Source organism: Arvicola amphibius, chromosome 2 (assembly GCF_903992535.2).
Source record: "Arvicola amphibius chromosome 2, mArvAmp1.2, whole genome shotgun sequence".
NCBI classification, from domain to species: domain Eukaryota; kingdom Metazoa; phylum Chordata; class Mammalia; order Rodentia; family Cricetidae; genus Arvicola; species Arvicola amphibius.
The window spans coordinates 8,309,724-8,322,467 of record NC_052048.2 but is presented as its reverse complement, the minus strand read 5'-3'; the positions used below and the strand labels follow the sequence as shown (position 1 = coordinate 8,322,467).

Here is a 12,744-nt window from a genome sequence, read left to right as displayed (position 1 = left end):
GTCATTAAGGCCATCATTTTCCCTGTCCTGGAAAACTATACTTAATGATTGTTTTTTAAGCTTGTCTGGCACTGTAGACTGTTTGACCACCCTAACATTCTAGACAGTTATAAAGTCAGAGAAATCTAATTCATTTTTAATCACCTTTAAATTTTGACTTGTAAACTCATGGTTTTAACATTTTCCTATAACCTCCACACCAGTGTCTACTTTGTTGAACTCCAAAGTAACTGTGGTGTCTTGATTGGGAATGGCCCCATAAGCTTGTAGATTTGAATGCCTGGCAACCATGTAGTGGCATTATTAGGAGCTCTGGCCTTGTTGGGAGAAGTGTCAATGAAAGTGTCTGAAGTTTCAGAAGTTCCAGGTGGGATCAGTGAGACTCCTATTCCTGTTGCCTGTTGATCTGGGTGTAGAACATTTGGATCCTTCTCAACAACTGTATCTTCCTTGGCCTTCTATGCTTTCTACCATGATAGTTATGGACTAAACCTCAGAAGTTGTAAGCCAGCCCCAAAAATGTTTTCCTTTATAGGAATTACAGTAATTATTGTGTCTCTTCACAGTAATAGGAACCCAAAGAGAGTAATCAAAGATTAGTGTTGGGAAATGTTTATGATACCAGATGATATTTCTCTATAAATGCTACTAATGTTAGCAACTGATAATCAGAATACCCATCCTTATCCTTAGCTTTAGAGATGGAGATGTGGCTCAGCAGTTAAGTCCACTGGCTGCTCTTTGTGAGGACCTGGATTCAGTTCTTAGCACCCACATTGTGTTTTAAAACTACCTGTATCATCAGTTCCAGCAATTCAACAACTTCTTCTGTCCCCCAAGGATGCCAGACACACAAGTGGTACACCAACATACATGGGGGCAATACAACCATAAGCATAAAAAACATAAATTGAAAGTAATTAACATATTTAACAGTGGAGAAGGAGGTATAGATCAGTGTCAGAAGAATTGCCCATTGTGTTGAACATCTGGGTTTAATTCCCCATACTACTTTAATAAAATGTCAGTGAATGATGAACACTCACACACATACAGAGACAGACACAGAGAGGGATACACATACACATTGAGGTCTCGGAATGGTGGTTTTGTCTTAAAATGTAGGAGTACCACTATCCTTTACTGATGATGTACAGACACGTTGCACAAACTGTCCAAAGTGACACATCTAGTAGACATCTTTTAAAGGTTAAGATCCAGGGGCCCTGGGCTCCTCAGAATGTGAGAACTGAAGGATAACATGAGGGGTTGGGTTTCAATAATTCCTGAATCACTGCAGGTAAAAAACACTTTCCAGGACTGAGTCTGAGGCCTCCTCTCTTTACATTAGTGTATGGAGTCTACTACAAGTGAATAAGGTAAATGAGCTTGTGATTGGATGACTTAGGAGGCAGCAGCTTAGAGAGGAGCCTGGGATGGGCTCTGCAGAGACTAGGGCAGTGCTCAGATTCCCTGCATTAATGCACATTTATATTTGGTGATCACACAGAGATGTCTTTAGAACTGTGAGAAGGACAACTATCTCAAAACTACTGAAAACCACACAAATAGTAAAGAGAATGGATATTTTTCTTACAAAATAATTGTAATATTGTCAAAACTCATAGACTATATTCATCTAACTAGATCATGAGCTCATCTCTGTATATTAATCAACACAGCACTTCTATTCAGGAACTGCTTCCTAGCTCTGACCCCTAATCTTTTGTCCAAAACCCCTGAGAACTGAGCACTGGCTGGACCTCTGACCTCAGGCCAAGTTCCAGCACAGTATAATACACATATAAAACATGTTAAGCTTCATGCTCCTTTAAGACACCCTGCTGCGGGAGCCCTTCTATTCCTTCAGCCAATAGCCTTTAAGATACCAACCCACTTGTGTATAGACTCTTGCTTTAAAACTCATTGGTAGCTGTGCACTCTCTCACTTCTGGCTATGCTTCCAGCTACTAGACTCCATTCCTGTCGCGAAGAGGGCTGTTGTCTAGGGCGGTGATCTGTAAGTTTTCCCCTTAAATAATTAACCCTTTTTTAATCATAATTCCATATTGGTGTGAGATTTTCTTGTGATTTATGCCTTCAAACCCCTAAAATAGTGATTCTCAACCTTCCTACTGATGCACCCTTTAATCAGTTCCTCATGTTCTGTTGGCCCAACCATAAAATTATTATTTTTTTTTTTTTTTGGTTTTTCGAGACAGGGTTTCCCTGTAGTTTCTAGAGCCTGTCCTGGATCTAGCTCTTGTAGACCAGGCTGGTCTCGAACTCAGAGATCCACCTGCCTCTGCCTCCTGAGTGCTGGGATTAAAGGCGTGCGCCACCACCGCCCGGCCCATAAAATTATTTTATTTAATACTTCATAGCTTTAATTTTCCTACTGTTATGAATTGTAAAGTAAATAGCTGTGTTTTCCAATGTTCTTAGGTGACCCCTGTGAAAGGGTTCTCAACCTCCCCCCAAGGGAAGTGAAATCATATGTTGAGAATTTGTCCTCTAAGTTAGTCTGAAAAATCTTTTTAGTTAAATAATTTTTGTTAGACAACCATATTAAATAAGTCAACTTCTTTAAGGCAATATTAAGAACACATTAAGAAAAATAGTTTTTGTTTAAAATTTCATATAAACTGAGCAATGTTACAAGAATTTTCAATGTTTACATGCACATATATCTAAACAATTCATACCTTAATTTTTGAAAAGCATGTCACCCCATTGGTTGCAACCCTTTTCCCAGGTTCTCCCATGTTCTTCTGATGGTTTCCAGATGTTTATGATTTAAATGTCTTACTGCTGCCTTTTCAAAAAAGCAAACAGTTGTTAATTAAATTATTTACTGAACTATAATAATAAAAATAATAAAAGCAATCATAGGTTTCTTAGTCATGATTACCATTGTTGTGATAAAATACCAGGACAAAAATCAACTTAAGTGGAAAGATTTTATTTTAACTCAAAAACACTGTTTCCTGCTTTGATCCTCATGGCTTGCACTGCCTGCTTTCTTAAACAACCCAGGACTGCCTGCCCAGGTATGGTACACCCACAGTGAGCCAGACCCTTCCACATTAATCTTCAATCAAGAAAATGTACCACAGAAAAGACCATGTCTTTTGGGCACATTTTCTCAATTAATAGTCCCCCTTCCCAAACGTCCCTAGCCTGTGTCAAGTTGATATGAAACTGTTCAGCACAGCTGTGGAGGTGGTTCAGTCGGTAATGTGTTTGACTCTTATGATTGAGAACCTCAGTTTGAATTCTTAGCAATCAAGTGAAAACCTGGACTTCTCTGCACCTGCCTGTATCCCCAACACTGGGAGGACCCAGACAGCAGGATCACTGTAATGTGCTGATCTGGTACATTAACCAAATGAACAATTAACAAATTTGTAAAAAGACTCCATTATAAAACCTAAGATAAAGCATTCTAGAGGAAGACATTCAGTATTGACTTGTGGTCTCTATAATATACACATCTGTATATGTGCACCTGCACCTGCACACATACATGTACATACATATCCATATGTACATATTCACTGCATTCACATACATGTACATATAACCACTTTATCTAATACCTTGGATATTATAAAATTATATAGGAAGTTTTTTATTCTGTCTGATCTTGAAAATAATGCAATAAGAGAAGGTTTGGATTGCTGTGAGAACTTCTTCAGTCAATAGCCTTTAAGATACCAGCCCACTTGGGCTTGGACTCTTATACTATAAATGTAGCCATAAATATCTCTCTTTCTCTTTCAATCTCTCTCTCTCTGTCTGTCTCTGTCTCTGTCTCTCTCTTTCCTGTTGCTGCTGCTGTGGTGGCTGAATTTGGTTCCTGTTCCCTGTTTGTATAAAAGACTAAGTTCTGTAAAAATACACCTAAATAAAGAATCTCTTATTATATTCAACTCTGTGCTAGTGTGAGACTACTTTATATCTTCAATCTACATTGGTTTGTTGATTTCCACTGAAAAATCCAATGCAAATTACTGTACTTAGACTTTGGTGTTATTAAAGCATGTCTCAGAGCTTGTTAGGCTCTGACGTTAAGCTAATGACAATATGGTTAAAATAAATTTTCAATACTTTAGCAAAGCAAAAGAAACCCAGATGATGCTCTTTGAACTTACTTGAAGGCTGCTGCCTTTAAGAACTCAAAGATATCTCTTGGTTTGTTCTCAACCTCTGCCTAACTGAGTTCACAAAGGCTCCTTTCCAGGCTTCCTTCTTGAGTTCTTTACATTCTAAACTTCCCTGGAGTCTCAATATGAGAAAAACTTTCTGTGGCAATATTGATTCACAGAAACCAAGGGAGACATAAAATTTTAATCAAGAAAACAATATAAATATAAACAACAGATACATCTATGATCTGGGGGGAAAACTAAAGATTCAAAGTGTTAAAATGTAGGTATATGAAAATACCAGAAACCCAAAGAAACATCTTGCACGGTTGTTTATCACTACATCTTATGTATGGACAAACATACACCTCTCTGTATAGGTTTTATGCAGGTGCAAGTATTAATATGCAATGCAGAAAGGTAACTTGAGGTCTATTTTACTGTATCAGCCTCATCAATCTATTTTGTGTCTTGAAAGTAGGATGTTTTCATCACCATTTTAATTTTATACTTATTCTAGAATGTTCATTTCAACTTAACAATATTATTTCTCACCCATATCGACAAAACTAATTTATGAAAATCCTGTGAACAGCATTCAGCATGTAATTCAGAATGATTCTAAGTTTATAAAACATTTAAAACATTTACCATAGTTTCAAATCCCATTCACAACTGAATAATTATGTATGACACTAGATCTCTTTACTGCCTTGAATTTATAAAAAAATATTTACTGAACATGTACTATGTTCATGATGCATCAAGACTGAACAAAGAACAAGACAAACTTGCTATTCTATAGAGGAGTGAAGTAGTTTGAGACACCTCAGTCACCAAAGTTGTTTGTCTCAAATGCCTAGGAACATACGCTTCTTCTGAAGAAGATACAATTTCTTTTAAAAAAAATAGAGGTACATTGGGATAGATTGGGGTCACATAGGCTGAGGTACAACTCACATATTGTACAAGTAAGAAAGAAAATTCATAAGATATAAATGAAAATTATAGTGACTGTATTGGCAGTCATGAACAGACATAGGAATGAAATCCCAGACTCAAGGCTCCCACGTAAAATTTCAGGTCCACTTAACTTCCTGAGAGGACCTCATACTGAGAAAAGAATTGCAGAAAGTGGCAATATTCAGTAGAGAAAAGACTCATGATTTAAATCTATACCAAATACAGATGAAACATCAACCTCTGGACTCTCCTCCCTGCCCCTTCTCCTCATCCTAGTGCAAACTCTCATCAGTTTTTTTCTAGCTTCTCTTCCTTCTTGCCTGTTCTGAGTCCAGGATGGTCTCCATGAACATCGCTAAGAAAGCTTACTCCTCTCCCATATCAAAGCTGTCTTCTCTTTCCTTAGTGTCTTAAAATGTAACCATTCTCTATATCTACTTTTCATTATTTTAGCCAAGAGGAACTGGAGGTGTCATCCAGATCTTTGGATGGCTTTTCCCACACACACTAAGTAATCATTGAGGTAGTTTTTATCACCACCTTGAGATTATTTTCCAAACGCTTTTGCTCTGTCAGAGAAGTTTTACAAGCAAGTGTCTTGACTGTAAATAAAGTGTGCAAAGCCAAGCTCTTGAAAAAAGATTCAATGTAAATAGACTAACACACACCTTCCTCTACTGTGCCAATGCTTTTGTGAAAAACATTAATCTTTTCAGATGTATTTCAAACATGTCTATAGAGAAAATGAGGCAAAGCAAACATGTTTCATTTATTCAGTAAAAGCTGTGTAATCCAATACTGAATCATGTCACAGGCCCCTGTTTTGCACATTGATCTTAAATGAGAAATGTGTACCAAGTAAGTGGGAGTCACATGAACAGTGTGCCTTTGTTAGCTCAAGTGTTTAAACAATGCTTCTGATCCCAAGATCAAGCAGTATCACAGACAAATATGTTTCACTCATCAGTGCTCATGAAAACAGGATGTTCCACTTTTATTAAGCAGACAACACTGTCAAGTCTCCCCTTCTTTAGCACACAAATGAAGCATAGGAACATACCACTGTTGTTCTAGAGCAAAAGAGTCTACAGCTCTGAAACATTTTTCATTGTTTGTTTCATGTTAAAGTGTATGACAGAATGTCTTCTCTCTCAAACATTTTTAAGAACACAGTGCAGAATTGCAAATTTGGTGGGTGAGCATACTACAAAGCAGATCTCTAGAACAGTAACTACCTTGCAGTACTGACACTGTATATACACTGAACAGGAACTCTAGGAGGGGGAACCCTTTGGTTGATAACCCTTAACAATATCTCAATCCCAGGGGAATACAACTCTATAGAAGTGAATAAACACACTCACTCATACTCAGATCCATGAAGTTTGTAGTTATCAGTACATACTTTCTGTTCATTCCACCTAACTCTGTACTATTAAATTAATGAGTTAAAGGATTTGGTTTACTATGGCAAAGCAAATAATACATACATGAAGAAGCCTTAGGAGATGGTCCTCTTCCTGCTGAGGAAAATGAAAAAGTCATAGCAGCCAAATCTTATGAAATTCACTTTTCCCTGAAATCCTCAAATTGTGCTTAACTGCTAGGGACAGCCTATTGGGTGTTGTCCAGCTGAAATGCTTTCAACCAATACAAACCAAGAAAGGGCATAGAGAATCAACAGTGACTTGTTTGAGTCCAAAAAATATTTTACCTTGGTCAGCTTTTCTAGTCAGGAGTAAAATCAAACAATACTGAATTCCAATTATTGAGCCGAACACATACGGGTAAACTTTTATATCCTACATTCAAGGTATCTGGAATGTACTTCTCTAGAGAAACCTTAACCAGACATCAAGCACATTAACCATTCATGTGATTCTACCATGCAAAACAAGTCTGGAACTTGGACAAACCCATCACCAGCAATCTTGCCAGTTTGTGACTTTACTAAATTCCCAGCACAGCTATAGTTGTTAGGTATTGAAGATGAAGAAGATGAAGCTTGTGTTTACCGTCAAGAGGTCTCAGAAGCTATGAGAGACAGATCATTAACTAGTAATGGATAGCTATTGCCATGATGCAGTTAGTGTCAGAGGGAGAAGATTAATGAGAAACATTCTCATGCCTGTGTCCTCTGAGTGCAGTATAATAGCATAACTGCTTGTGCTTTGAAATAAGTACAGGTTTGAAGATTTGTTTGCAAACTATCTGCATGTTTTGGGACAGACCACTCAGTTTCTCTAACCATAAATAAAAACAGCATCTATTGTCCTCAAAGTACAGAAAAGAAAACAGAGTTTGTGACTGAAACCAAAATAATTTAATGTGAAAAAAAACATTCACAAGGCTCAAGAAGAGTCAAACTGGGAAGCAAGTTAAATCAGGAAGTGAAAGAGCTGAAATGCACAGGCTGGAGATCTCAAAGTCAGAAAGCCACCACTGGAAGCTAGGAAAGCCCTGGCATTTCCCCCTTCTCCACAATTGCAATGTCACACATATTTACTAGTAAAACATACTAACAGAATATGATAGACAGTAAACCTTAGTCTTCAGTCTGGGATACAGAATGAACAGAGCATGGGAGAGAACGGATGTGAAAACAGATAAAAACTAACCAAAACAAAACCATAATCCTCACTGCCAAATTCAATATCTTTTTTTATTAAAAATTTCCATCTCCTCCCTTCCTCCTCCCCCTTCCCTCCCCTCCCCTCTACCCATACCCCCACTCCCTCCCTCTCCAGGCCAAATAGCCATCAGGGTTCCCTACTCTATGTTAAGTCCAAGGTCCTCCCAACTCCCCCCAGGTCCAGGAAGGTGAGCAACCAAACTGACAAGGCTCACACAGAGCCCGTCCATGCCGTAGAGTCCGAGCCCATCCCCATTGTCCTTGGCTTCTCAGTCAGCCTCCACCGTCAGCCACATTCAGAGAGTCCGGTTTGGTCACATGTTCCATCAGTCCCATTCCAACTGGACTTGGTGATCACCCGTTAGTTCTGTCCCACCATCTCAGTGGGTGAACGCACCCTTCAAGGTCTTGACTTTCTTTCTCATGTTCTCCCTCCTTCTGCTCCTCATCCTGATGAGGAGCAAATTCAATATCTTAACACATATTATAAAATGACCACACAAGCAAGAGTCAGATAATGGTAGGTTGTTTGCTGCTGCAGGGTAGATTTAAAGTCTACAGTGCTGTTTCAACTGTGTCAGGAGACAGTTCCTTGAATATTTCAGCAGTACTCACTTCCTATACTCACATCTCTGAGCCACAGTAAACAGAAGGGTTGCCATCAAGTCAACTGACTTTTTTATTGACTCAAACACATGGGCTTATCCCTTCTCCATCACTGCAAAAAGAGCAATAATCACTAGGTCTTCACAGAGTATGTTGTTTCCACAAGGAAATGACCAACTATTTGGAGGCTTACTGACAAGAAGTCCATTTGCCAACTGAGACAAGCCACCAATTGTGAAATATCTGCTTATTTAGTGCTCAGTAGTATTTTGGACTAGTAGTATGTGTGATGTGTGTTGTTCGTTGAGTGACAGTACATAAGAAAAGTTTTTTAATACTTCTAGATATTTATTAAAAATTTATTTAAAACACTATAGTCTAATTGCCTCTACTTCTATCCATAATCAGACCTTTTTCTTTAATCCTTCAAATAATATTCTAGTTTCAAATTTCAAATATTAAAGATAATAGAATTAATATATGACAAAGAGTTTATGTACTCTAGAAATTAAAGCATGCAAATAGTCAAAAATCAGCATAAATGTGTTCTCATGTATGTATGCAGGTAATCCTGCATGTGTCTTTGTGCATTCATGTGGCAGACTAAAGTTGACATTGGGAGTCTTTCTGGGTCACTGTATTATACTCAGTTTTTTAATTTTTTTAATTTTTTTTTATTATTAAAATTTTCCACCTCCTCCATTCCCCTCCCCCTCCCTCTCCAGTCCAAAGAGGAGTTAGGGTTCCCTGCCCTGTGGGAAGTCCAAGGTCCTCCCCCCTCCATCCAGGTCCAGGAAGGTTCTCATCTAAACATACTAGGCTCCCTCAAAGCCAGTACATGCAGTAGGATCAAAACCCAGTGCCATTGTCCTTAGCTTCTCAGTCAGCCCTCATTGTCCGCCACATTCAGAGAGTCTGGTTTGATCCCATGCTTTTTCAGTCCCAGTCCAGCTGGCCTTGGTGAGCTCCCATTAGATCAGCCCCACCGTCTCAGTGGGTGGGCGCACCCCTCGCAGGCCTGACTTCCTTGCTCATGTTCTCCCTCCTTCAGCTCCTCATTTGGACCTTGGGAGCTCAGTCCAGTGCTCCAATATGGGTCTCTGTCACTATCTCCATCCAACGCCAGATGAAGTTTCTATGGTTTCTCAAACTTAACAGACACCAACAATGAGGAGACTGTTCAATCCTTTTCTTGTCTTAATGGAATTCAGAAGCAAATTTGTTCATTACAATGTGTCATTCAAAATATTTTATCCGAATAGACTGGACCAATATTTTCATCTCAATGCATCATCACAACATATTTGAAGTCCAAAATCCAAATTGTGAATTCTTTGGAAGCTACCACAAAACAATAACCCAGAAGCCCCTAACTGAATGACCTTAAAAGCACAAAGATGGAAGTAAAAATTAATTAGTGGACTCAGTGCATCTAGCTCTATTGTAATGGCAAGCTTTAAGAGGGGTTTACAGGTCAAAAGGAATTGACAGCATTGGTCCAACTACAATCTCCTTTTGTAACTATGGAAGCCCCAATACTCTAGCAGGCCTTGCATACAGAGGCCGACTAGGGCACTCCAACACACATGTTAAACACTAAAATACCTGTTCTTTAAGAAGATGCATATATTCACTATCTAGCTGAATGCTTGCCTTTATGCCTGTTTACATAAGACAATCTGACAACTTTGAAGAGAATTTATATGAAGAGAATTTATATGAAGAGAATTTATATGAAGAGAATTTATATGAAGAAGAGCTCTATCTAAACTGTTTTAGACAGCAGTGTTGTTCCATAATGTTTTATTAAGATCATTAAAATTTTAGATTTAACATTAATTTAATAGCTAATACATAGTATACTTTTTATATGTCATTTAGACCCATTGTACTAAAAATACATTTTATAGTTTTTAGAAAAAAATCACAATTTATTTTGTATGTGTGTATGTGTGTGTGTTGAATTTGTGCATAGGTCAGAAGGAATCTTGCAAGAGTCAGTACTCTCCTTCCACCACATGGGTTTTGGGGATGTGATTCAGGTGTAGGTCCCAGGCAACAGCTGACTTTTACACACTGAACCACTGAAAAGGCTGTTTTATATTATTTCTTAGCATTGTCCCAAGACCCTGTTGTTAGAGGTTACTTGTTCATTTCCATACTGCCCTGACATGAAATAATCACACAGAAACTATAATATTTGCAATACTGTTTGGCCAATAGCTTAAGCATATTTCTGGCTTATTCATATATCTTAAATTAACACATTTCCATTATTTCATATTTTACCATGAGGCTTGTGGCCTACCAGCAAGGTTCCAGTGAGCAGCTCGTGTCTTTCTCCTCTGATGACTCCTTGACTTCTCACAACTCTGCCTTCTTTCTCTCAGTATTTAGTTTAGTTTTCCCTGCCTAGCTGTACTTTTCCCTATTATAGACCAAGCCAGATTCTTTATTCATTAACCAATAAAAGCAACACATATACAGAAGGACCTCCCACAGCACAAATCCAATGTCAGACATTGTGTTTAGGTGATTATCTGTAGTTTATGGGTAAGAACCGGTGCCTTGGTCTTTTCTTGGAAAGAGGGAGATTCTTAACCATTTAAAAAGAACATCATGGACCTGAGAGATGATTTGTTGGTTAAGAGCACTTGCTGTTCTTCCCAGAGCACACATCAGGTGGTTCAGAAATACCGTTAACTCCAGCTCATGGAAATTCAATACCCTCTTTTAGCCTCCTTTGGCACCAAAACCCATGTAACAGACAAACATACTCACACACATCAGTTTTTTAATTAAAATTTCTAAAAATGCCAGCTGTTTAAAATACCTTCCAATACTATTCTATCTAAAGTCCCTTCATGATAAGGCTGTCATTACACTGCTAGTGTGGGAATATTGTGGGTATGATTTGATGCCTTTCCAATGTGCCCAGGTACATAATGCTCATTTGTCCCAGTATTGGTAAAAGGAGCATTGGTTATGCGGTCCATGTGTAGCTTCCAGTTCTCTTAGTATCAAGGTATTTTCCCCATTTTAATCGTAGGACATTTGTGTGGAGTTCTACAGATCACACAGTCTCTTGGATATCATTAATTCACTAGTTTTAGCACTCGGTGGCAATTTAAAATTCCATTATTTGTGTTAAATGCAGCAGCTGATATTCTGTGATAGGAGACTGTTTCCCTTATTTCCAAACATCAGCTGCTGAGAGACATGGGATTTGAAAAGGGACTGCTGAATAAAACCAGCCTGGATACCTTACAGCTGTCTTGACTTTAAAATGGAATTCAAGAAATGTAATAGCATTGGGAGAGAGGTTATGCTTTCATTCTTGTGGAAACAAAAGCCTGTGAATTCCCTCAAGGTTAATAAAAATCAGGTTTGATGAGAGGAGACCTGCTGAAAATCTTGACTACAGACATCAAGAAATAAAAAACAAAAACTACAAGAAAGGTGACATATATACTTATGTGAAGAGTTCTCAACTGCACAACAAAGGTTACAACTAGTTTTCCCAGGACTTGACCATTGTCTCCATTTTCTCATGGTTCCCTGGGGATGCTGTCACCCACAGACAACAGGAAGCACTATTGAGAACACAGGGCTCAGATTCCCAAGAGGGGAGGTGGGTGGTTTTCAGTCATTTTATGGGTTATGGATGTTTTTCATCATTTGGGGGTATATAGATATAATATGTAAAGATAGCTATTAATGTCAAATATTTTACATTGGTTAGTTTTTGTATATTGATAAAAATTTAAAACTATTTTTTATATACTGTATATATGTTTCTACTGCTATTTGGGGTATTGTGTTCATTAGGTTCATTTTAAAATGTAACATACTTCAGAAATACAGATTATTAGTATGTTAGCTATATAATTTAATTATATAATAATCAAAATTGTAGTCATATTAGGTATCTTTTCAAGGTCAAACAGATATATTTTGAATAAATAGGTGATTGTCAAATGTTTCAGAGACCTACAGAATATAACATTTAAGATGTTTAATGACCTAAGTCTTTTCATGGCAGTGAGAATATCTGTTCCTGGAATCACCAATCTACTTCATAAAAGGACAATAGACATCAAAGAAACTGCATATGAAGTTTGCTTTCATTGTGGCAAAGCTATTCATTTGGGCAAGGATCTGCCCTTGCTTCAACTGGTGACAGTATTCCATCCAAACTCGACAAGCAGGATACAAATGAAAAAAGGCAGCAGGACTTTACCAAAACAGGTGGTACAGTCATTTAAAATTCCTGCTTCATAGAAAATTTTGCCAGATATGCTTGGCCTGTATGGTGAAGTTGGATGCCCCAATATTACAAAGGAAGTTTGGGTTGCACTACAAGTGGCAAGATGTCTGCCATTCCTACAGTTTTGG

General features: G+C 38.0%; 1 protein-coding gene across 4 annotated transcripts in view; it reads right to left on the bottom strand.

The window, feature by feature from the left end:
• Nucleotides 1-10,676, bottom strand: part of LOC119806700 (solute carrier organic anion transporter family member 1A5-like) — an 81,117-nt gene extending 70,441 nt beyond the window's left edge. Inside the window, exons 1-2 of one of the 4 annotated variants that reach the window (XM_038318596.1) lie at nucleotides 10,658-10,676; nucleotides 2,706-2,815 (exon numbers count right to left, since the gene is read on the bottom strand). In XM_038318596.1, the coding sequence (XP_038174524.1) occupies nucleotides 2,706-2,765 (60 nt within the window). In that variant the 5' untranslated portion in view covers nucleotides 2,766-2,815; nucleotides 10,658-10,676. Of the gene's footprint in view, nucleotides 1-2,705; nucleotides 2,816-4,154; nucleotides 4,331-10,657 lie in introns of those variants that run through there. The other 3 variants (XM_038318594.1, XM_038318595.1, XM_038318597.1) reach the window with 3 other exon arrangements.
• Between the last annotated feature and the right edge of the window lie 2,068 nt (nucleotides 10,677-12,744).